This window comes from Osmerus eperlanus, chromosome 19 (assembly GCF_963692335.1).
Source record: "Osmerus eperlanus chromosome 19, fOsmEpe2.1, whole genome shotgun sequence".
In the NCBI taxonomy this organism is placed as follows: Eukaryota; Metazoa; Chordata; class Actinopteri; order Osmeriformes; family Osmeridae; genus Osmerus; species Osmerus eperlanus.
Window position 1 is genome coordinate 4,928,171 of NC_085036.1, and position 23,008 is coordinate 4,951,178.

General features: G+C 44.1%; 1 protein-coding gene across 4 annotated transcripts; it reads left to right on the plus strand.

The window, feature by feature from the left end:
• Positions 1 to 9: 9 nt before the first annotated feature.
• On the plus strand, positions 10 to 23,008 carry hlcs (holocarboxylase synthetase (biotin-(proprionyl-CoA-carboxylase (ATP-hydrolysing)) ligase)). Of its 4 annotated transcripts, none has more exons than XM_062485053.1 (11): positions 10 to 128; positions 286 to 416; positions 1,911 to 2,073; positions 2,421 to 3,454; positions 3,600 to 3,779; positions 7,823 to 8,103; positions 17,826 to 17,893; positions 18,120 to 18,280; positions 19,305 to 19,419; positions 19,516 to 19,729; positions 21,677 to 23,008. In XM_062485053.1, the coding sequence occupies exons 3-11, from the start codon at positions 2,022 to 2,024 to the stop codon at positions 21,846 to 21,848; spliced, it is 2,277 nt and encodes a 758-aa protein (XP_062341037.1). In that variant the 5' UTR covers positions 10 to 128; positions 286 to 416; positions 1,911 to 2,021; the 3' UTR covers positions 21,849 to 23,008. The 4 variants fall into 4 exon arrangements, with proteins under 4 accessions (XP_062341037.1, XP_062341035.1, XP_062341036.1 ...); XM_062485051.1 differs by adding an exon at positions 756 to 899 and having other exon boundaries at positions 22 to 416; XM_062485052.1 differs by having other exon boundaries at positions 22 to 416.

Below are 23,008 nucleotides of genomic sequence, written 5' to 3' on the forward strand. Positions count from 1 at the left end.
GGCCGAGCATGCGTGTTTGTCAGACTGAGGAGCGGGAGGAGTTCTGTCAACAACAAGGAAGCGGCTAGTCGGCTGTGGATGTTCATTCACTCAAGAGGCCAAATTGGCTTGGAAACGGCTTTCCAAATGTAAAGAAAATGCTAATAACGTTGTGCTACGTCTACCTCTGGGTGCGCTTTCAGAAGTGCTATACGGTGGTTATTCGTAACACCTTGCGCAGATTGTGCGGGAGCAAAAGCACTAGCATTAGCAACAGTTTCACATTCTGTGCCTTGAATCCACCAGGAAAGTCGTCTGATCTGAAAGGACAACCTATCCTCCAACATAGTTTCAATAAGCAACTAAATCCACCTCTGCCCGAAGAGAAAGTTTTTCTGAAGTTGGGTGACAAGGCTATTTACATAACCGAGCCTCAGGTGACAAGCTTTTATCATTTATTGTCCTTTATTTAGCTATAGTAGCCAGGGTCTGTTAGGCCTTGTGAATGGGCAAGCCCACAATGCTTGCTAATTAGCCTACTCGCCGTCACTGCATGGCCGTAGCGTATGCAAAGATGAAAAGCTTGCTAAGTAACATAGCTATTTACAGTCTTATAGCTTATTGTCCACTGTCCACCTCGGAGTAATGTAACAGCCCCTTAATGTCGGCTATGCGGTTTCGTAGACGTTCTGTTTGACTAATGATCACTAACTGTCTAATATGAACTTCCACCTGTATCTAGACATCAGTGTGTATGTTGTTTGTATTGTTCCTAGGCATGCGATGACCTAAGCAAGTGGACTGTGTTGTTGGGGTCCTCTCTGGTTTGTGGGCCGCGGATAGAGAACATTTCTTTCATCATAGAGGCTACCTCTGGACAGAGAGTGAGCAGCCAGTCTCCTCTCAAGCTCAAAAAGAAAGTATGCAACAGAACAGCTACCCTACAACCTCTATCTGCTTTAGTGTAAAATTCAAGCATGCGACCGATCACCTTACCATGCTCAATATAAAAACTCCAGATCAGGAATTAATGTGTCAGTAGAAGAAATTTGTTGCAAAAAAATTGCTCCCCCCAGGTTCACAAAGCACCCTTAACAACAAAACATTTTTCACAATTGTGAGCCAGGCCAAACCAAATGGAGAAAAGAGCCTTAAAGGACAGTCATATAAACCATTACAGTGCAGATTGGATATCTGATTTTATAAAAAGGGTAAAGGTGTGGGATTGCCCTTACAATGGAAAATTGTGTTTGAGAGAGAGAAACCAAGGTTGTCTATGAAGCATGGAGGGAGGAAGCTTTCATAAGATGAGTGGACACAGTTTGGGAACCTGAGTCGAGTGTCTGTTTCCTAGTGTTACCTCCGCTCTCTTGTTCTCTCTGTCTGGGTGTGACGATCCCAGACAGAAACCACTCTGGGCTCAGTGAGCCTGCGCTCCATGAGAAGGCTCAAAGAAAGAGAAAGCATTTTTTGGAAGTCATGCTTTACAAAAGGAAGTATAGAATATTGCAGACTGTTGACTTTGACTGACTCCTCAGATACCATGTTAAGATTGTCAAGGGCCAAACACCATCCTTCTTTTAGCTATTGTGAAGGAGTTTTCTCAACACAATCAATGCCATTTTAGGTTGTCAACATACAGCTTTTTAAAGAATTTAAATGGATTACTGGTATGGATTATACCAGGCTGAGTATACATGGCTAAGATATTAATGCAATATATTACAAACAATGTATGTTCATAGATTGTGTGTATGTTGGTTAGTGTGTAGTCTTCCTTCAAGGTGTTTAGTGCACCAACTGGTTTTACTGAACAAGTATCTGGTCATACTTGAGGCCAATATTTGTCTGCTTGACAGAGTTTCTTCAGCTGTGCTGGCCATCAGAAACTACAGCTAACCTGTGTCTCCATTCATTGTCCTGGTGTTCAGGTATTAAAGTGGTCCGACTACTGTCTCCCTCTGGCCTGTAGTCCAGGCCAGCCATTCAGGGCGGTGGCTCAGGCCAGCGTTGACAACTTCAGCCGCTTGGGGGTGGCCTTTATGGAAGACCGTCTTCAGCTGGACAATGGACTTGTGCCTTCTAAAATAGTTTGTGAGTTGACTATGGAAACCACCTGTCTGTGTGCTCAGTGTGATATATAATGTCCAATCCAGTTAGAGATGTAATTAGATTTTTCACTTGAGGAAGGATTCACAGACATGTCTTGTGACACAAGTGTGTGGGAAGTGGTGTATTAATGCTAAGGTTTAGATAAAGGGTCAGTCACTTTTAGATGGCTACTGTAAAGATGAAACACTTTGTTTCAAAATGCATTTCAGTTATTCCGATTTGTTGTGAAATCACAAATTGCATGAAGCTGTGTGTGTGTGTGTGTGAGTGGATTTGGGTAATATTATGCAATACTTGGCTCAACAATCCCCCATGTCATATTTTTTCAGCTGTCCTTCTCAGGGAATCTGCACTCAAAGAACTTCTAGAAAAGCGACAACCAGCAAGTGAGAAGCATTGCATTTCCCTGAACAACCCCCAGACAGAAAACGTCCACTCTCAACCCTCACCCTGCGGCTGCGACAAAGAGAAAGAAGACATCCAGCAAACACAAAGGAAAGGGAGCCTGCTCCTACCCCCGGAGATCCGGAGGTGCTTGAGTGAAAGACGAGGCTCTGAGCCCCTGAGAGGAACCCAGGACCTAGGCTCTGACAGCGGCCGCGAGGACAACCGCTCCCTGGGAAACAACCACCACATGGAGACCCACGGCCACCACCTCCACTTGTCCAGTTGCCATGAGTGCCTGGAGATGGAGAACAGCACCATCCAGTCGGTCAAGTATGCCTCGGCTGAGAACATCCCTGACCTGCCCGACGATTATGCCAGCGATCTGGACAGTGGTGATGAGACCCTGGACGAGCTGGAGGATGAAACCAAGACAAGTCAGTCGAAGAGAGCCAGCGCTAGCGGCAAGCCGCCCAACGTCCTAGTCTATACTGGCGGCTGCGAGTGGCGCTTTGGGAAGGTGTACTCTCTGTTAGCAGAGTGCATTGACATGGACAACTACGTGGTTTATCCCCTCCGGCCCCAGCAGGCCCTGAGCGAGCCCTGGCTGGAGAGCACCACCTTGCTCGTCCTGGCTGAGGAAGAGCCGCTGACTCCCCAGCTCCAGGCCCGCTTCTTGGCCTACCTGGGGCAGGGGGGCCGGGTCCTGGGCCTCTCCTCCTCCTTGTGCCCGGCTGGGCTGGTGCTGGTGTCCAGGGCGGACAGGAGAGGACAGATCTGCAGGCTCAGCTTCACGAGGGAGGACACCTCGGAGCTGGAGCTCAGCGCGCTGGCTAGCGGGAGTGCGTTTGCTCGGGATCCCCAGGGTGGTGGGGAGGTGGAGCTGTGGGGGGAGCTGACAGGACACGGTGGGGACAAGGACATGGTCATTGTGAGGATGACTCACGAGGGGGATGGAGGAGAGGCTGTCCTTTGCCAGGTAAATGGTTTTCCACTTGAAACGCAACTGTCGGTTTTTGGGGTCGTTAATGTCTTTATGTTGTTAGCGTTTAGTTAGCTTTTTTCACTGTAGTGTGCAGCAGAGAAACTCACCCCATCTGAACTCCCCATTTTGGCAATTACAGGTCCATCTGGAGATGGCCCCCGACTCTCAGGAAGTGACATCACAAGGCTTTGACGAGCTGAAGATGAGCAATGCGCGGCGATACGAAGTCCTGACAGAGATCCTCACCTCGCTGGGCTTGAGCTGTGAGCTGACCCCCATCCCACCCCCCAGCCCCGTCTACATCCTGTCCACCTCTGAGGTACGCTCTCTCATCACATCTACCACACGCTTTTAGCCAGAATTCACACTGATTAGGAACTGTACCGAAAAATTGAATCCATTATGGAAACCTTTTCCTTCTATATATTGGTAAAGACACAACCTTCACATCTGGCTTAACCAATGCTAGCTTATCAGTGTGTCTCAGGTAGAGCTATCCGGATGAAGGCTGATTAAAGGCATGCTTTAACGCCAGTGTTATGGTTCGGGTGGAAAACTGCCGTTACGTGTTTTGACTGGCTGTCTGGACGTATAAACTGGGCCATAGCTTTGTTGCATATATTGGACTTACATTTGCATGTATTAGAAATCAGAATGGTTTCCACATGCCCACCTCCCCTCTCTGGGACGGCCCTGTTCATGGGCTGCCTCGTTAAACATTTACCCAGCCAATTATGGTGTGCGTGCATGACCACCTGCGTATGTGGTGTGTGTGCATGTGTATTCACACGAATCACCAATGGGAGGCTTGGCGTATGTGTGTATGGCCACACTTGGCATGAACGGCATTGGCAACTTACACACTTTGTTAGTCTTCTTCGGACTAGTCAGCATGCATTTAGCATGCATGCACTTTCCAAAGTGGCAGCATTGAAATCTTCCCCCAGATATACTGACGCTCTGTGAGTTTATCTGTGAGCTTGTGTGGATGTGAGGACGAGACCATGTGGAAGATGTTATATGGACCGTGTGTGTAGCCTGGCAGGCTGGCTTATTCCTCATTGTGTGGGTGTGTGTGTGTGTGTGTGTGTGTGTGTGTGTGTGCGCGCGCGATGATGAGGGCCCCCTGATTAAATATATAGAATATCTAATTGATATTCTAATAGCCCCACCAGTGTTGCGGTATGTGGGGAATTTGCACTGGGAGTTAATCAATGTTTGAGATGGATCACTGACAGTTTACTCACCCACTTCAGAGAGATCTCCAAAGGCCCCACAAGGATCCAATCCTCGTTGGCTCAATTGGCCTCTGAGGAGAGGAAGTGACACGCCTTAGGACCACACACAGTGAGAATGTTTCTGGAATGCCTCAGCTTTAGCTAGTATTTGTGGGTAATGTAGTTAAATCTCAAAGTGAAAAGCATCTATTGAATTTTCAACAGTAGAGAGTTGATAGTGAGAGACATTGGTATTGTCTCTAGCCATCAGTACAGAATGTACCTAAGGATTTTTATCCTAGTGTCTTATGTATTGGCTTTATCTGGGCTGCCGGTATGGATGTTGAAGTTTGACAGAGTTCGAAATAGCGTTAAGTTTGAATGTAATGCCGTCAAGTACATAAACTACCACTAGGGTGCAGTAGATATCTACCCTGTCACTTAGGGACAAAGCTCGCTCCTTTTCATATCAGAAGACTTCTGTCCTTGCTCTGTTTAGTAATTGATCCATTCTAAGTATGATATTACGACATTAGGATAAGTGATTCATTTTCAATTTGAATGTGATCAACGTAGGCCAAGTAAAACCTTGTTTCAGTTGTAACCTGCCAGGTTACTTTCAGTTTGATCCAAAATTCCTGAACCAAAGATCCTTAGACTTGCATCATTCACCAGTCATCATATATCATTCGGTGTTGTGTCCCCCTGAATGATTCTGACAAGTTCAGTTACTTATATCTCCTTTCACTTGTGGGAATCAGCCTCTGTCTGATTCAGTTATAAAATAAATAAATGAAACCAAACTGTAGTATTACTATGACTGTTTGCTTTGTTTGGACTACAGTATGACCTTTTTGACCCCCCTGCCCCAGCCACTTTGTTACAACAAACACCAGGAGGATGAAAGCAGGGGAGTAGGTGGGATTGCTTCCAGATTGTTCTAGAAATGGTAGGTGCAGTGTGTGGGAGGAGATGGAGGGGGGTGGATACGGGGCAGTTTGTGCACCTTGCCTTGGCTCAAGAGTGTGGAGGGACTGTGGAGCTTAAAGCAGCTGGGGAATTTCAAGTAGTGTGTGTGCGAGTGTTTGCGTGCCCGTGTGTGTGTGTACGTGTGTGTGCATTATCAGGTCTGTGTGTGTGTGTGCGTGTATACTTGGGTCTGTGTGTGCGTGTATACTTGGGTCTGTGTGTGTGTGTGCACGTCTGTCAGGTTCCCCTTCTCCATATTAGTCAAGTGAGGGGTTGGATTTCAGCAACTTCGTTGTTGACCGCTTCATCGAAGTTGTGATTGTTGCTTATCCCCCCCTCCCAATAGCTATCCTGAAAACATGCTGTTTCTGCTCTCAGCCATGTTACCATATTACTCTTCACTCCTCACTACAGTTTAATTTAGTATAGGAAAGTAGAAAATATTTCCTGGAGTGAGAAGCGCCCTCAGCTATCCTTCCTGACAGTGGATGTCAGTCTTGTTAACTCAGGCTAATGGGTCTCCAGGGACTGCCCTCTCTCTTTTGTGATTGGCACAAAGCAGATAATTGAGTCATGCAGATTAGTGTCTCTAATTGATTAACCATCACCGTATTTCACTAAATATGGATCTGAGCTAGCTAATAAGGCCTTTCTCCCTGTTTTGTGCTGTCGTCTCTCAGAGGGGTGCTAATCACATGGCTTTGGGTGACAGATGGTGTCTTGAGAATTCCCCCCCCCACCCTTTCTTTCTTATTAAGACTTGATAGGGGAATAAAAGGACTAGAATTCACATATCTCCATGTCAGATTTTTTTCCCTCTTCTTGAAAAGTGAAATCTCATGGGGTCACCCCATCCCAAGTTAGATTTTTTCCCCCCGCTTAATCCATCACCCCTCATAGTCAAGGGCCATTTTTCTCTACCCCTTTCCCTTCATCTATACACTCATTTTAGGTGTTCCCTTCAAAGAATGTTGGTGACACTTTTTCCTCTTCTCCTCTCTACCTCTTTGCCGTTAAATGAAGTGGCCCATCCACTCTCCCGGCACATGGCGATGTCATGCTCGTTACATGGAAGTGGTGCTCCTTCAGTAGAGGGGGGCCTAGCAGGCTTTGTCTCTGAGTCTGCAGATACACACAGGCCTTAACCATGGAGTAGTCACCGTCTAATGACCTTACTTGCTCTCTGAGGTTCCTACGAGCGACGTGTTATGGTTAAACAAAATGATTGATAAGCTCAGTTTTTTTTAAACCATATGTGTCTTTGGGGGAAGCTGAGTCAATAGTACATTTTCATTTTGTTCATACATGGTTATGGTAGAGGCCCAAATAAAAGGCACTCTAAAACCCACTTTGATTTTTAATTTTTTTACATTGAACCCCCCTCTCTCCTACTCCGTAAACAATTCACTAAATTGTATGATATATTCCAATCAGGAAAATATTTAGTCGTAGTTGATATAGGGATTTGAACTAATGTAACAGCCTATCCTTTTTAAAATACTTTTTTCTTGTAACATTTTCAAAGCAACAGATGAGACAATTTTCTTAATTCCCTGGAGGGAAGCTAGCCTAAACCAAAGCCTGCAAAGCCCAGTCTGCAAAGAATTCATCCTCTTCCTGTCGAAGTAGAACTTTCATACCGTATCGCATTAGCCCAGGAACATATCCAAGCTCTGCCTCAATTGAGAGAAGAGGCTCATGCTGACATGTTGAGCAACATGTTCAATGTTAGTCATCAACTGGAAACACAGGGCGGCAATGTGTTATAGCATGAGTCATTTATGTGTGTGTGTATTGTAGCCTGGTGATTAATGAGAAGTGACTGGAACAGAGTGGTTCTCTCAGCCCCACCACCCGCAAGAACGGCGAGTAATTAAACCGTGTCATTGATTAGCCATGGTCGTTGATTATCTAATTTAACGCAGGGATCTGTACTTTAACCCTGTACAGTAAATGTTAGTTGCTGTTAGTCGCATTGTTCCGTTTGTTGTCAGGAGGGTCATCTGTTCAATAGCAGTCCTTTAAACCAGCGACCACCTGACCACAGTGACTAGACATTGTCTCACTGTATTTCTAGCTGAAATATTGCTTTCTTACGTTGCTAGCTTGTCTGGACTCCAACTTTCTGTCAGTCAACTATAATGTCATCGCCCTCATCTACCCCTCCTTCCCTCAGGAACGCAGGGCCGGTTTCCTGAAGTGGCTCCACACCCAGGTGGACAAGGAGGGGAAGCTGAAGTCTTCCAAGGCCTCCCTAAAAGTGGTGTCCAGCTCAGATATCCACTGTGGGAGCCAGGTCCCTGAGGGGACCCTGGCCCTGGTCACAGACTCCCCTCGAGAGCTGAACTCAGAACAGTTCAGCCTGCAGACCTACATCCAGCACCTGGGGACCACCAAGCTGGGACGCACCCTGCTGTACGCCGAGGTCACCCCCACTACCATGGACTTGCTGGAAGGGTAACACACACTGCTACACCAGCCCCTTAGGCATGGGGTTCCCATTGTTAGTGTAAATGGGATGTAGTGGGATACTTTTGTTCAGAAGTTTTATTTCCATGTGTTGGATTTTTGTTTGTGGGTTAGACTTTCATTGAAAACAGTATTTGACCTTTCCACCCTCAAACATTTCAGGTCCTCTTAGTTTTGTCTACCTTACCAGGTGGATAGGGTTTTGTATTTTTGCATTTGCTTTGCAAAATGCAGAGGAGCTGGGATAGGACTGTGATTCAGATTGGCTATTATTTCAATATCATACCACTCAGCGGGCTGGGTTATAGAGCAGGATAAGAGGAGTGTAAGAGTATCTGTGAAGGAAAACTGACACTTGATGAAACATGCACTGCAATGCACTCGTAGTTCACCACAAGGTGATGGCAGGGTTTACGAAAGTTCCTACGGAAGCAAAGTTGTCAGACACCCTGGTAGTGAGAGCACAACGATGGAAGATCAAGAGAGCGGTAAAGCGTCGTAAAAGCTAGAGTGGAAGATATATTTTTTTTAAAGAGAGAGAGAGAATTTGACTGAGTGGTTGTCCATGATGTTATGGGGGGTTAGGGTGGTCGACAGTCCTCTGGGCTGGAACTAATTTAATGGCTGAGTGAGCTCACTGCAGCAGAGGCAGGCTGCACCTAATAGAGCTCTTTGTCTCCAGCCCCACATCTCACTGGGAACTTGCCAGTCAACAGGCGGGATGCCGGGAACAGGTGGAAGCTATTAGACCTGTCATAAAGTTTGAAAAATGGATTCTGGACCTGCGTTGAAGTGATTGGAACTGACAATGTTGTCATTAAGGTTGTAAGGTAACCAAAGTGGGGGGGAACAGGGCACCCCCTCCTCCCCTTGATTTGAGCAGTTTTTAATTTCCAGATGTCCTGCTGTTACAGTCTTGATTAAGTAGTATTATTCTTAAAGAAAAACTCTTGTAAAAAGAAATCTTCACCTCAAGCGAGTGGAGTATTGTCTGTGTTCACAGGCTGTTTAGGTAATAAATTCTAGATGGATTTTGAGTCATGTCAACCTCTACACACTTTGCTCTTCTCCACAGTCAGCACAGGCAGTATAAAGCATCTCAATACTGTGTGACACCTTATCTGTCTTGAAGTGTATTTATTTTGGCATTAGGTTTTGCTGATGATAGCGAAAACAGGGTATCGTAAAAATGTATCGAAAAAATACATTTTCTGAATGGGTCTGGATGGCTTGTGCTTTTGTAACAGCTACTCAAGTGTAGCTTTTCAGTTTTCTTTGGAGGTTCTCCAGTTATCTGGACTTAATAAGCATTTCTTTCATTACCCTGTGTTTATTCAATTTGAACGGAACTGTTTTCAGTGCAGCAAGAGAGGAATGGACCCAAAGCCCAATGTACAGTAAGTGCAAGGGCAATAACAGTTATTCGTCCATTGTCAAATCTTTAGTCGAGGGAAGTGAAAATAATCTGAATAATTCATGGTGAGAATTGGACTGTCTTAAAACGGCAATTAAAAACACATTCTTACTTAAAAGCTTATTACAGTTGCATTGTGCTAACTGCTGGCAAGCAAATTATAATATTAGGTTTCTTGCCTCAAGCTTGAAATGTTCTGACAATGTTATAAGATAAGTCAATTAGAAAAAAAAAATTGTTGTAGTATTAATAGTAATATATTAACACAAATTATGGATTTATCACGATTTATAGTAGAACCCTTTTTCAGTGGTAGTGTCCCTAATATAATTTATTAATTTTCCTTAATTACTTACACAGCAAATCCACATCTAATTAAATAATCTACAAGTACAAGTAAGGATTCATAGAATTCACTCAAAACATTTAAGGAATTCAACAATATGATGCCATAAATAATATTAATAATAAGGTAATACATTTTTACCTTGTGTGCCACAATACCACCATAAATAGCTGTACTGAAAACACTCTAAATTGAGGTCTCTAAATTATCATAATTACAAGAATAATGAAACCTTTATTGCTTCATTCTCCTAAACGCAGTTTTAATTACAGATTAATCTCTTATTAAAAGTCCCCCCTTCAGATGATTTCCTTTATGGGGGGAAGGGGGATGAATTGCAGACCATTGAGGTTGAGATTAATAAAAGGGGGCTTGGTTCGGGGGGGCTAAAGTGCCGAGATCATTGCTTTAGAGGTCTGATAAAGACTGGGCTATATTGACAACCAGCTTCTGGGGCTAAGCTCATTGGGGCTGGGCGAGGGTGGAGCGGTGGGTATGGAGGCCGTCTGTTTGTCCAGAGTATTAGTCCTTTGTTTGGCCAGAAGAAGCTAATAATAGGCCGGCCTCAAGACAGAGGATAGTGTTCTTACAAGGTCACAACCAAGCTTGAATCTCAATGCCCCTTCTGCCGAGGTCGCCTGGTCTGCTCCACACTCTGGTGTAACCGCTGGCCAATAGCATGCTCTCCGCTAGCGTGGGCAGTACCCACATTTAAAATGTACAAAAACTGCATTTCTATAATAGATGGGTAGTATTTGATCAAAGTCTAAGTAGTTTAAGTATTTCTTAATTCTGTTTCATGTCGTTGAGGAGTATGGCATCAAGGCCTTTCAGTAGCAACACATCCAGACAGCCTCCCTCCTCAAGGTTACATGACAGGGGCACGTTTGCATCCGACAGACAGTTTAAATGGCCTGTTTTGTTAACGACAATTGAGACTCGGTTGTTAACGGTGTGGAAGTGTTTATTTGTGAACAAGGCAGGATGAGAGACCCCACGGTGTTCTTGAACGCTGTTCCACCGAGCCCAGAGCACCTATAATGATGCTTTTCCTGCTCTGGTGAACCTGATCCCAGCGCCTGGAGCCCCCACACTTTTCTTGCTACACCTTTTGCTTTCTCTCCTGCTGTTCTCTTACTCCCCTCTTTTCCAGCCGAGGAATTAGATACGTACAGGAAAAAGGCCCACGTTTCCTCTCCACTAAGAACAGGTTGCATTCAGGTGAATACCAACTATGGTGGACATAAAATGCTAATTGGGATTTTTCACCAAACTGTTTTAAGGCCTCTAAATGCCATGTGAAATGTTGTGGTAGTTGTTGAAATTCATTTTACTCAAATTCTCTACCATTCTCTACTCTGCCCACAAAGTTGCTCTTAAATTGTAAAATTCTACAACTTCTAGCATTACCGAGCATATTGACTCTTATTTTTGTTTTGTGCTGTGAAAGTCTGTGAGTCATTTCTGAGGTGGGCACATAAACAGGACCCACTTTTAGCTAATGGGAGCATAACACCTTCCTCCTATGGAAGTGGAAATAAGACCAACAACCAGAACAAGAGGCTCTTCTGGTTCAGGCTACACCAGTTGACGGGGCTAAAGCCCTGGCAATCAGTGTTTGTTTTGACAGGGAATCCAAAATCCAAACTGACACTGTATGGAATTAGGGTCCTGTTTCCTGTGAAAAATACGAAGCCTTGTACGGTGAAAAGGGAACTGCAGTGAGGGAGGGAGAAAACAGACATCCCCCGTAACTGCTGCTGCAGGTTTGTACATAAAAATCAAATTGGTCCAATTGACCTTGCATGCTCTACCTGCAATTATGTCAAATTGTAGGCAGATGCTTATAGTCCTCATTTCATATTCGGGGCAACATCTGGCTTGCAAGCCTGGCTTGCTGGGAGTTCAAGTTTACATATCTCCAGTGAAGGGCATGCTAAGGAGCTGGAGTGCTGGGTCACAATGAGAGGAGAGAGGGTCCTATGTGCACAAACTAGTGGGAAATAATCAAGTGGTGCAGGACAGACTCCCACACACTCTCCAACTGTGCTGACACGCTATAGTTTGTCAAATGAATTAGTATGTAAAACAACAAGCTTTCATGATCTAGTAAGGATTTTGTTGGAGCAAGATGAAATACATTTGATTCAGATGCCTTTATGTACAAAAATTGTTATTTGCTTATGAGAACTGAAGGTGCTGTGGGGAAAGAACAAACAGAACGATGAGGCTTGCATTGAGGAGGCATTTCAAACAGAGACGTCGCTTTTAGGCTCGCCAGTTAAAGAGAGACATCAGCTCCGACTTTTCAGCATTCTGATGACCGGTATCTCTTCTCCAATCGTTCTAGGCCATTATAGGAGCGGTCTAACCAGGCCTGTACCGCAGACTCAGGGAAAAAGAAAAGCGCCCTGGCCTCGACTGCTCTCAGTAATGGATGCCACCTCTCATTGATCACCTCCAAGGGTGCTATTTGGAAATGATAATTTTCACCGCTCTTCTGGAAACAGGATTATCTCAATTAATCACATTTACAGATTAGTTTTTCCTCTCCTATTGATCATCACTTTGATGCCAGCAGATGATCAATGCAAACACACTTATTCTAATAACAGAAAATCCAGTTTTGGAAATGAGCATTGACGGCAGACATAATCTTTGAATTTGTGATATTTTGATCTTGTGAACTTGATTGAAAGAGTGAGAGATTTGGGGGGAAATGCTATTGCAGGTTAAATGGCTTCCGGTAAAATGTCCCTCCAATCGGCTGCCACTCGTACTATAACTGGTTAGAATGATTTGATTCTTCAATTATAATTAAGGTGTCGTTACTCATAGTTTCCATGGCAGCAGATATCTTTTGTGGTCACCATTGGGTTGCCATTATTGGAGCAGACAAGTGACAACTGTTGGTTGTGACAGGCAGCATGGTGTTGGGAAACATCTTCTTCTGACCTGTCAAAGAAGATTTGTCACCCTGGCTCACCACTCAGGGGGTGTAGAGGAGAACCCTTTGGGGCTGTTTGTCTGATCTAAACCCCACCCTAACCAACCCCCCAAAGAACAAGGTGCAAGACTGGCTATGTGCTACTAATCTAGGTCTGGAATAAACACAGACACACACACACAGTGGTGTGTGTTACCACTCCTCCCCACTTGTCCCACAGATGACTTGGCTGGTGGCCATTTATCCTCTGACCCTGAGGTCCTGGGTGGGTGACCCCTCTGACTCGGCTGCCCCCAAACAAAGACCCCTGAGCCGTGGGTGGAAGGGGTATCTCTACCCCCCACCCCATACAAAGACATGTCTTGACTTGAAAGCCCCTTGCTCCTCTACTGGGAGCTATGGCTCTGTCTTTCAGCCTTCACACATGCAACTTTGTCTGCCTTTGTTCTGGTCTTGTTGTAATTATCTAACGAACAATGAGACTTGGAACGGTTTGTGAAGATGAAATAGATGTCGATAGTGGCTATGGTAGTGGGGTCACTTACTAACACTGTTGTGGTAGCTTTCAAAGTCTTTTCCCCCCCTCTTCTACAGTTAGGTCACTCTGTCCTTTGTCCTTTTCCATTTGTCCTTGGACGCAGCTCCGGAAGTTGTAATTTCTTGTTAGTCGATCAGGAACAACCACTGTAGCACCACACAACAAGCTCACCATGGTACAGTCACAGGAGTCTCATGCAGGAGCTGTCTCTCTGGTTCTCCAGGTAAAATGATGGGCTTTAATCAGAGTTCCAAGCACAGAGACATTACAGGAGTTTTGTTTTTGTTTTTCTGACTGTCCCACGGTGGCTGCTGCAGGTTGAGGGAGTCCCCTTTGCATGCGGTCGCTGGTCCCAATCAGGCCCACTGCTGCTCATTTGAAGAGACCAACCTGGAGAAACACAGCTGGTTTCTGCTACAGGCCTTGGCCTCGGGGTGGGGGAGCGAGCGCAGGCCCCTAGCTCAGAACCACAGCCATCCTCCCAGATAAATTGTGGGGAGGAGTGCAATCCATCTTGCTTATGTCATTCAGGAATTTCTTTCATATTTCTAATGTAGCGTTTTATATATTTCCATATTTACTGTAGGCCCACTTGTTGCAGCCTTATTGCAGTGTCTGTAATTCTCAGAGCACACAGTGCTCGTATTGAAACTTAATTCTTAAATTATAGCCAGCCACTCTACTCGCCAATCTAGAAGACTTACTGATGAGTTAATGTCTTAAGTTGGACGTTGTTTTTGGATTTTACACCAATTTCAATTAAGCTGAAGGAGCACTCTGCTTGGACAAGGACGAGCCTGAACTTTAAACGCTGTCGTCTCACACTTCAACCACACTTCTATACGCTACCCAGGAGGGAGTTGAGCAGAGTGCAGTTTCACTTGTCTATTTGTTTCACTTGCAGGTGAAAGTCCCCCCATTGTTGCTGTCTAATTGCTAATTGTGGGCCTTTTCTGTTCTCCTTTGTGGACGTTATTGAGAATTTTTCTAATGCGTTTGGGCTTTTCTCTGAGCCAGCGGCGACCTCTGTGAATGTGCTTTGAAAATGAGATTAGCTTTCTAGAGGAATGCATTAGCCCCCACAGCTTTTCAGCCCTGCACAGGCTGAGCTAGCCTGGATTGGAGATCCGACTCACACACACACACATACACTTATACACATGTGTATATACACTCATTGTGCACCCACAAGCATAGGCAAGGCATATACACACGCACACACATGCACACACACGCACAACTTCTCTCCCACCCCTCCACCTACTTCTTTATTGACAATCTCTCATTGAGCGTATAAGAGCATTACCATGTTTAGAAGTGAGATGTTTTGTTTGATCTGCGACTGATCTCATATTTGCGTTGAAGAAATTAATTTGACGCTGCTTTGCATGCTAAGCCAGGCACACTAAGAAAGAGGGGATTGATTTCAGAGAGGACAATGCCATGAAAAAGAGACATTTTGGGGGGTAAAAACACCCTTCACATCAGAAACGGCTCATTTTTTGGTTCCCAGCTTTGGAACAATGCAGCTTTTCTCTGCTCTGCTGTGATTGTGGAGCGAGGCCTTACTGCAGAGAGTAGCGCTGTGGAAGGAGAAACTTGGGTACTGAGGTACCCAAGTTTTCATCCGTGTCTAGCATTCTTTAGCTTTGTGGTAGTGAAGTTGTAAATGGTCTAATATTATCACATTACTTTAAGGTAATGCATCTTTTCCTTCTCATCCACTCACTTCACAATCCACCATAACCAATTTTTTCTCTCTATAGCTGTAAACATTGTAAAAATACACACCCAAATTGAAGGCCGCGCTCATACACCCGCGCACGCACTCACATCTCCAGCTGTATCCCGCACCCCCCACTTAGCTGCGACGGAGGTACATTGGGCAGGCCTGTGGAGGAGGTCAGCACCGGTCTTCCTTGCCTAGTTAGGCGCTGATGTTCTTATTAAAAGATCATTTCTGGGGCTGAAGGACTCCAGAGAGCCAGCCGGGCCCCCTGACCGCTCCCCCCCTGCTCTTGATTGGCAAGGGGGCCGCTGTTGTCACGAAGTGGAGAGCAGGGTGCTCTGGTGGTCCTGACGAATCGCGGCAGAGCCCAATTAGGCCCCCAGCGCCCAGCTCTGTGCCTGGCCGCCACCTAACAGGCCTCAACCATGTGGAGGTCATGCTCCAGCTAACGCTGCACACACTGAGCTCTCACACGACCATGGAGCACAGTAACACGGGGAGCAGCCAGATGCCCCCCCCACACACACACACCTGGATTGTGTGTGTGTGCGCATTTGTGCTGAGTGTTAGTGTGCACGTGTGTGTTGTCAAGATGAGAGATTTTCAGATTTGGTGTGATCTATATCATGACAGGGCTATAGATCTAGAAAGCTAAAAGCATAAGCACAATTAATACACTCAACATCTGGTCTTGGTTCACAGTCCAAATATATTAAAAAAGATTTATCATAAAACCATATTGCAAGCCTTTTCCTTTTTTTTGTACATTATGCATGGCTGCCATTCCATTAATATTAAAGTTATGTAAAACGTGTTTTCCTTGCGTCTAGGACTTAGAAGCCTCAAGGTTTTGAAATGGCAACCGCCCAGTTTGTTTTTATTGGTTTTTCCTTGTTGAGGTCATGATGGCAGTTTTTTGGCCGTGGAGCCTTTTCACCAAGTCAAATTTAATAACTATCATTGGAGTGGCCACATTTCTACAACTGTTATTTGACATTTGGCTATATTTAGAAATTATTTTCTCCTTTTTGGCTTCAGACGTTCTGGGCCTCTGACAAATTTGCATCAATCACAGGATTTGCTATTAACAATAATATTATGAAATGCCTGCAAAAATATGCTTCCAGGTTCTTGCAGTTAATTCATATATTTAAACTACATCCTTCCCTCATGTAGTTTTTGTTGTTGTAATAAACTATGAGAACTTATTTTGTAATATTACAATGATTGTTTCATTGTTCTATATCAAGTCACAAACTCCAGTGGGCGCACTGAGAATTAAAAAAAAAACTGGTAATCTTGTAACTTTTTAGATTAAACAACCTTCTGGTTTTCCATGTAAGTGAGTCCCACCAGGGTCCAGACAGCATACGTCCAGGCCTAGATAGAGCCATCTCCTGCTATCCCTTTGATAAACACTGTGGTTCTTAAACACCACTGTTTGGCCAATGAGTTTCAGAGGATTAACACCCACCACCACCTAATCTTATTCGCTGACACCTTCTCTTTGCATCTAAATGAGCCCCTCTTTTAAGGTTGCCAGCTTCACAATCTTTGTTAACCAGCCAGGAGACTTTCTTTGCTAAACCCTACTGGGTTCATTTATTTTGTTCAGAGATTTCACCATTAAGATGCTGATTGGTGGTGTGTCATGTCCTTTATATCAGTCTGATATAAAGATCAAACACACCCCTGTTGTGGCAGAGTGTGTTTGTGTGTGATGTTGTGTGGTGTTTAGTAATCTAGTGTTTAGTGTCTGGAATGTAGGTAAGATGATCCGTCTGCTACATCACATTACATAGCTGTTTGGGCTTTCCTCTAATGTATTTCTCAAAGACTGCACAGTGCATACATTAGTAAAGATTGTACATGCTGATTGGAACACATTAACACCAGCTCTATTGAGGACTTGAGTGCTAATGTTTAGGTGGGGTGTTGGGCATGGGGTGTGTGTGTGAGAGATATTATGGTGTGTGGGTGTTGGGGGTGAAAGCTAAGGTGCATAGTTAACACCTGAACAGGCTGAGTAGTTTATCTTTAACTCTGAGTTTGATTAATACCAGGTGCCCATCCGGCCCAACACTAGTTGCTCAGAGCAGACCAGAGAGTAAACATTAACTGCCTGATGCCTGCGGCGGAGCTGCTCTACTGAACGGAGGAAACTTTGGAAAATCATTGATTAAACAAGGCTGTTTCACTGTTATCAACGTCTGCGTCTTTGTGCGATTAATCACATGCATATTAGGTAGGCCTTGCCAAAGCTGTGATTTATCTAGGCCAAATTTGTTTTGAAAAATTAGCGTTGAATCCCTTGATTGGCACCTGCGTGCACTAGAGGGAGGGAAGAAAGTGACAACAGTAAGGACGAGAGAGAGAGTGTGTAAGTGACATAGGGGTCAAGTGGATACTTGTTTACCTTGGAGGGGGGGTTATTTGACTGGTGCACCTGGGGGATGTGAACCCTGTGGTGAAAGGTCATGGGTTCAGCTCAAGTCCAGGAAGAATATAGGTCTGCTCAGTTCCACCCTCCCTGATACCTTATGGAAAATGAGTGATTGGATGACTGGGAAGGCAAGTCTTATTGATACAAATGTCCTATATTTTCCACATTGCTGGTGACTTTTTAGTACAAGCTTTGAGACGAGAAGATACCAGTGTTGGCTGTCTTGACAAGCCTACTACAAGCTCACTTTATCGACTTTATTCCCCTCTCCTCCTTTCTTGTCTGCTGTGAAGGTTGACGCTCCACTTGCCTGAGGAAATGGGGTTAATCGCTGTAGCTGCTCGCCAAACCCAGGGCAGAGGTCGGTGATTTTCCACCACACTGCGCGCACACACTCACACAAAAGTTTTATAACTTTTTATTTTCATCCCTCCTGGATAATAATAAAACATTTTAAAACATTGACCATGAGGTAAGCATTTCCTTATTTTAAACCTTCCAACACAGACTTCAGTTCCTTTTTCTGTCTTCTCGCTGTCCTCATGTCGCGTTCATGTCTTTTTTTTGTCCGTGTGGAAATGTGTCAGGACGAGGAGGGAACGCGTGGCTCAGTCCGCCAGGCTGTGCCATGTTCACCCTGAATGTCCAGGTGGCGCTGAGCTCCAGGCTGGGCCAGAGCATACCCTTCCTACAGCATCTGGCCTCGCTGGCGGTGGTGGAGGCCGTTCGCACGCTGCCTGGTTATGAGGTGTGTTCAGCCAGTCCTCTCCAGAACCAGTCACAGATCACATACTACGGCACAGCTGGAGACCCAGGGGCACAATGCTACAAAAACATAGATGGTATATGCTAAGAAATTTGACTCTTTGGTGTCTCGCTCAGTTTTATTTTACATGATGGACAGCATTTTTGGTGGGCATAGATAGCAGAAACCAAATGTCATCTATTGACACAAATACATGGATGTCCACATGGATGTGATATAAATATAAAGTAAAGGTTTGAGCCAGGATCAGGTCCAGTTCATCAGACCTTTCAGGTTGTTCTCTTCCTCTGGTTCCAATGAGCACACTGCTGTTCCTGTTGGAGGCTGTAGAAGTCAATGAGGCCTAACTCAATGATCAAAGGGCTTCTGGTAGAGGACCCCCTCCCAGCTATTAAGTCAATTGGAAAGGCAGTTTACCAGTAAAGCATCTTATTTTCACCATGTAATGGCCATATTTGGTTTTCACTGTGTTTTAGTTGCTTTTGGTCAGGTGTTTGGTGACTGGAAATATGCACAGCAGTGTCTGGGTCTTTGAGGTCATTTGTCACATTTCCCAGTTGTTGACTAACTCTACTGAACCCCACACGAGGCTCAGGAAGTATTACTGACACAAAACAAATTATGTTTTATGTTAATATCTGGATTTTAATGTAGACTAGAGTCTAGGATTTTGGCAGATTTAATGTTTTTTTCTATGTAAGTCCTGTCAAAGATATTGGGAGCCGTGAGTGATGGGTGAGCCATGAGTTCTGGGTAAAATAATAATAATAAAGAAGACACTGTGGTGGTTTTAGACGATGTGCAGCAGATGAGGCAGAACTTGTCCTTCAAAGTCAGTCAGAACTGCTTAGTTTGAGAGATCTACAGTATAACCTTTTCAACCTCGTAGAAACTTGGACAAGGATGCCATATGTTATACAGGTTAAATTGACAGACACGTTTGAAACTCATCTCATGTATTGTAGCCTTTGTTGGCTAATGTACTGTAGCGTATTTTATTTTTCAGGACATCGATTTGAAGGTGAAGTGGCCCAACGATATCTACTACGGTAACCTAATGAAGCTAGGCGGTGTGCTGGTGACATCATCAGTCATGGGACCATCTTTCCATCTTCTCATTGGTAAGAGTCGCTACAATAAGAATACAATAAGCAATTTGGATAAGCAAAAAGTCTTGGGAAACAAAGTGGTCATATTTCAACTTTGGAACTTCATAGGATGTGGCATCAATGTCAGCAACAGCAACCCCACCATCTGCATCAACGACCTGGTGAGCAGGCACAACCACGAGTGTGGCTGCAGCCTGCAGGCCCTCAGCCCTGCTCAGGTCATAGGCTGCACCCTGACCTCCCTGGAGGGGCTCATCGCTGCCTTCCAGCAGGGAGGGCCCCAGGCGGTGCTGCCTATCTATTACAAGAGATGGATACACAGGTAACCCCTTGGAATACCGCTACTGTCATATGGGATAGAATAGTCCAGAATAGTCCTTTTGCATGCCAGGTTGATTAGTAGTTAAAGCAGTAGAACAGGAACAATCTATCATGGAACAAAAAGACTGTCTACCAATGTTTTTTGTCCAATCACTTTTTTCAAGTTTTACCTTATGAGCCATTCACCAAATAGAAGTTCCCACAACTCATCATATACAGTTAGGTCCATAAATATTTGGACATTGACACAATTTTCATCATTTTGGCTCTGTATACCACCACACTTGAAATGAAACAATCAAGATGTGCTTTAAGTAAAGACTTTCAGCTTTAATTTCAGGGTATTTACATCCAAATCAGGTGAACGGTGTAGGAATTACAATACATTTTATATGTGGCCCCCCCCTTTTTAAGGGACCAAAAGTAATTGGACAATTGGCTGCTCAGCTGTTCCATGGCCAGGTGTATGTTATTCCCTCATGGGAGTTGGTTATTTCATTGACAAGGAGCAGATAAAAGGTCTAGAGTTCATTTCAAGTATGGTATTTGTGTTTGGAATCTGTTGCTGTCAACTCTCAATATGAAGTCCAAAGAGCTGTCACCATCAGTGAAGCAAGCCATCGTTAGGCTGAAAAATCAAAACAAACCTATCAGAGAGATAGCAAAAACATTAGGTGTGGCCAAATCAACTGTTTGGTACATTCTTAAAAAGAAAGAACACACTGGTGAGCTCAGCAACACCAAAAGACCCGGAAGACCACGGAAAACAACTGTGGTGGATGACAGAAGAATTCTTTCCCTGGTGAAGAAAAACCCCTTCACAACAGTTGGCCAGATCTAGAACACTCTCCAGGAGGTAGGCGTATCTGTGGCAAAGTCAAAAATTAAGAGAAGACTTCACCAGAGTAAATACAGAGGGTTCACCACAAGATGTAAACCATTGGTGAGTCTCAAAAACAGGAAGACCAGATTAGAGTTTGCCAAAAAACATCTAAAAGAGCCTGTACAGTTCTGGAACAACATCCTATGGACAGATGAGACCAAGATCAACTTGTACCAGAATGATGGGAAGAGAAGAGTATGGAGAAGGGAAGGAACTGCTCATGATCCAAAGCATACCACCTCATCAGTGAAGCATGGTGGAGGTAGTGTTATGGCGTGGGCATATATGGCTGCCAATGGAACTGGTTCCCTTGTATTTATCGATGATGTGACTGCTGACAAAAGCAGTAGGATGAATTCTGAAGTGTTTCTGGCAATATTATCTGCTCAGATTCAGCCAAATGCTTCAGAACTCATAGGACAGCGCTTCACAGTGCAGATGGACAATGACCCGAAGCATACTGCGAAAGCAACCAAAGAGTTTTTTAAGGCAAAGAAGTGGAATGTTCTGCAATGGCCAAGTCAATCACCTGACCTAAATCCAATTGAGCATGCATTTCACTTGCTAAAGACAAAACTGAAGGGAAAATGCCCCAAGAACAAGCAGGAACTGAAGACAGTTGCAGTAGAGGCCTGGCAGAGCATCACCAGGGACGAAACCCAGCGTCTGGTGATGTCTATGGGTTCCAGACTTCAGGCTGTCATTGACTGCAAAGGATTTGCAACCAAGTATTAAAAGTGACAATTAGATTTATGATTATGTTAGTTTGTCCAATTATATTTGGTCCCTTAAAAAGGGGGGGGGCACATATAAAATGTGTTGTAATTCCTACACCGTTCACCTGATTTGGATGTAAATACCCTGAAATTAAAGCTGAAAGTCTGCACTTAAAGCACATCTTGATTGTTTGATTTCAAATCCATTGTGGTGGTATACAGAGCCAAAATGATGAAAATTGTGTCAATGTCCAAATATTTATGGACCTAACTGTATATCCAGTCGGCATCATTGTTACCTCCCAGACAGAATGTACTGTACCCTGACCTGGCTTCTCCCTGCCCTCAGTGGGACCCAGGTGCGCCTGTGGAGTGAGGACGGTCCCGAGGCTGAGGTGGTGGGGCTGGACGACAACGGCTTCCTGCAGGTGCGCTCCAGGGAGCAGGGTGTGGTCTCTGTGCAGCCCGATGGCAACTCTTTCGACATGCTGAGGAACCTGGTGGTCACCAAGCAACGCTAATCTGCCTTCTGACCAAGCCCTCCCCTGAGAACGCTGCAGGGCATTTCAGACTGGCGTTGCAGAGGACCGCTATAGTGACTCTACGATATGGGACTGGAGTGTGAGAGGCTGCCGACTATGATATTAACGAGAATAGAGTGAAATATTGAGTTAGTGTTATTTACGAGTTAACTAATCTGCTTGCAAAAGTATTTTTTGTTGAAATCTACCTTTTCTTTCTTCACTTTTTGTGATTAAATTGAGACAATATATGACCTGTTTGTTTTAGTTTTAATATGAGTATTGGATTACTTGAGTACATTTATATTAATGTATAATTGACAGCTACATTACACCATATATAACCATGTTGAAGAATTTAAAGCAAGTTATTCACATTTGAAATGTATTCAAGACCATCATTTTTCCATTTCACTTGAGGTTTGTATGCCAAATGGACAGAGCTGCATGTTTTATTTTGTTATAGAATAGAATCTGTCATACAAAGTATCTTCAGTTGTACAGAACATTGGAATGCCCTCTCACTTAAATGCTAGCTAATACAGTATTTTTTCAGAAGTGTTGACATTAGGGCTATTAACGTGTTGAAACATGTCTTTAAATTGTTGCTTGGAAGTGTACCAAACCTAATTTGTGTAAAAACATTGCAACGGCTATTGACACGCGAGTTCGCACTTTGATGCAAATGCATTGAATAAATGCAAGCACATTACCCTGGAGAGACTGGTTGGAGGCTGTATATCTCTGTAATGATTGACGACTGGTACAAACCAAGACTTTTGCACTTTCGTACCGCAAATTATCCAAGGTTACCATAGAATTCCATGCAGTGAGATTATTTCGTTAAGCCTTAACTTCTCTTTTTGGTCTGGGTAAAATGGAAACAATATTTTTTTTTCTTTAAACAAGTCTGTGGATTTGGTGTACTGAGTCGTTTGGCCTATTTGTAGTTTAAATACTATATTCTCAATGTTAACAGAGGGTCAATATTTGTAAAAGAAAAAAGAAAAGTGATTTGTATATTTGATAAGACAATTGATATTACACAACTATATCCTTAAATGTGATAAATGAGTATTACAGTTTATAATATTAAAGCTGTTTGGTGATCTTTTAAATATTATTAACTTGTCATTCCGATAAGATCTAATAAAACATAC

Excerpts from the sequence above, each read along its gene's own strand:
- hlcs (XM_062485051.1), top strand. The coding sequence starts at position 138 with ATGCTAATAACGTTGTGCTACGTCTACCTCTGGGTGCGCTTTCAGAAG. Across the intron at positions 900-1,910 it reads CTCTCAAGCTCAAAAAGAAA|GTATTAAAGTGGTCCGACTA; the intron begins GTATGCAACAGA and ends CCTGGTGTTCAG. Across the intron at positions 3,455-3,599 it reads GAGAGGCTGTCCTTTGCCAG|GTCCATCTGGAGATGGCCCC; the intron begins GTAAATGGTTTT and ends TGGCAATTACAG.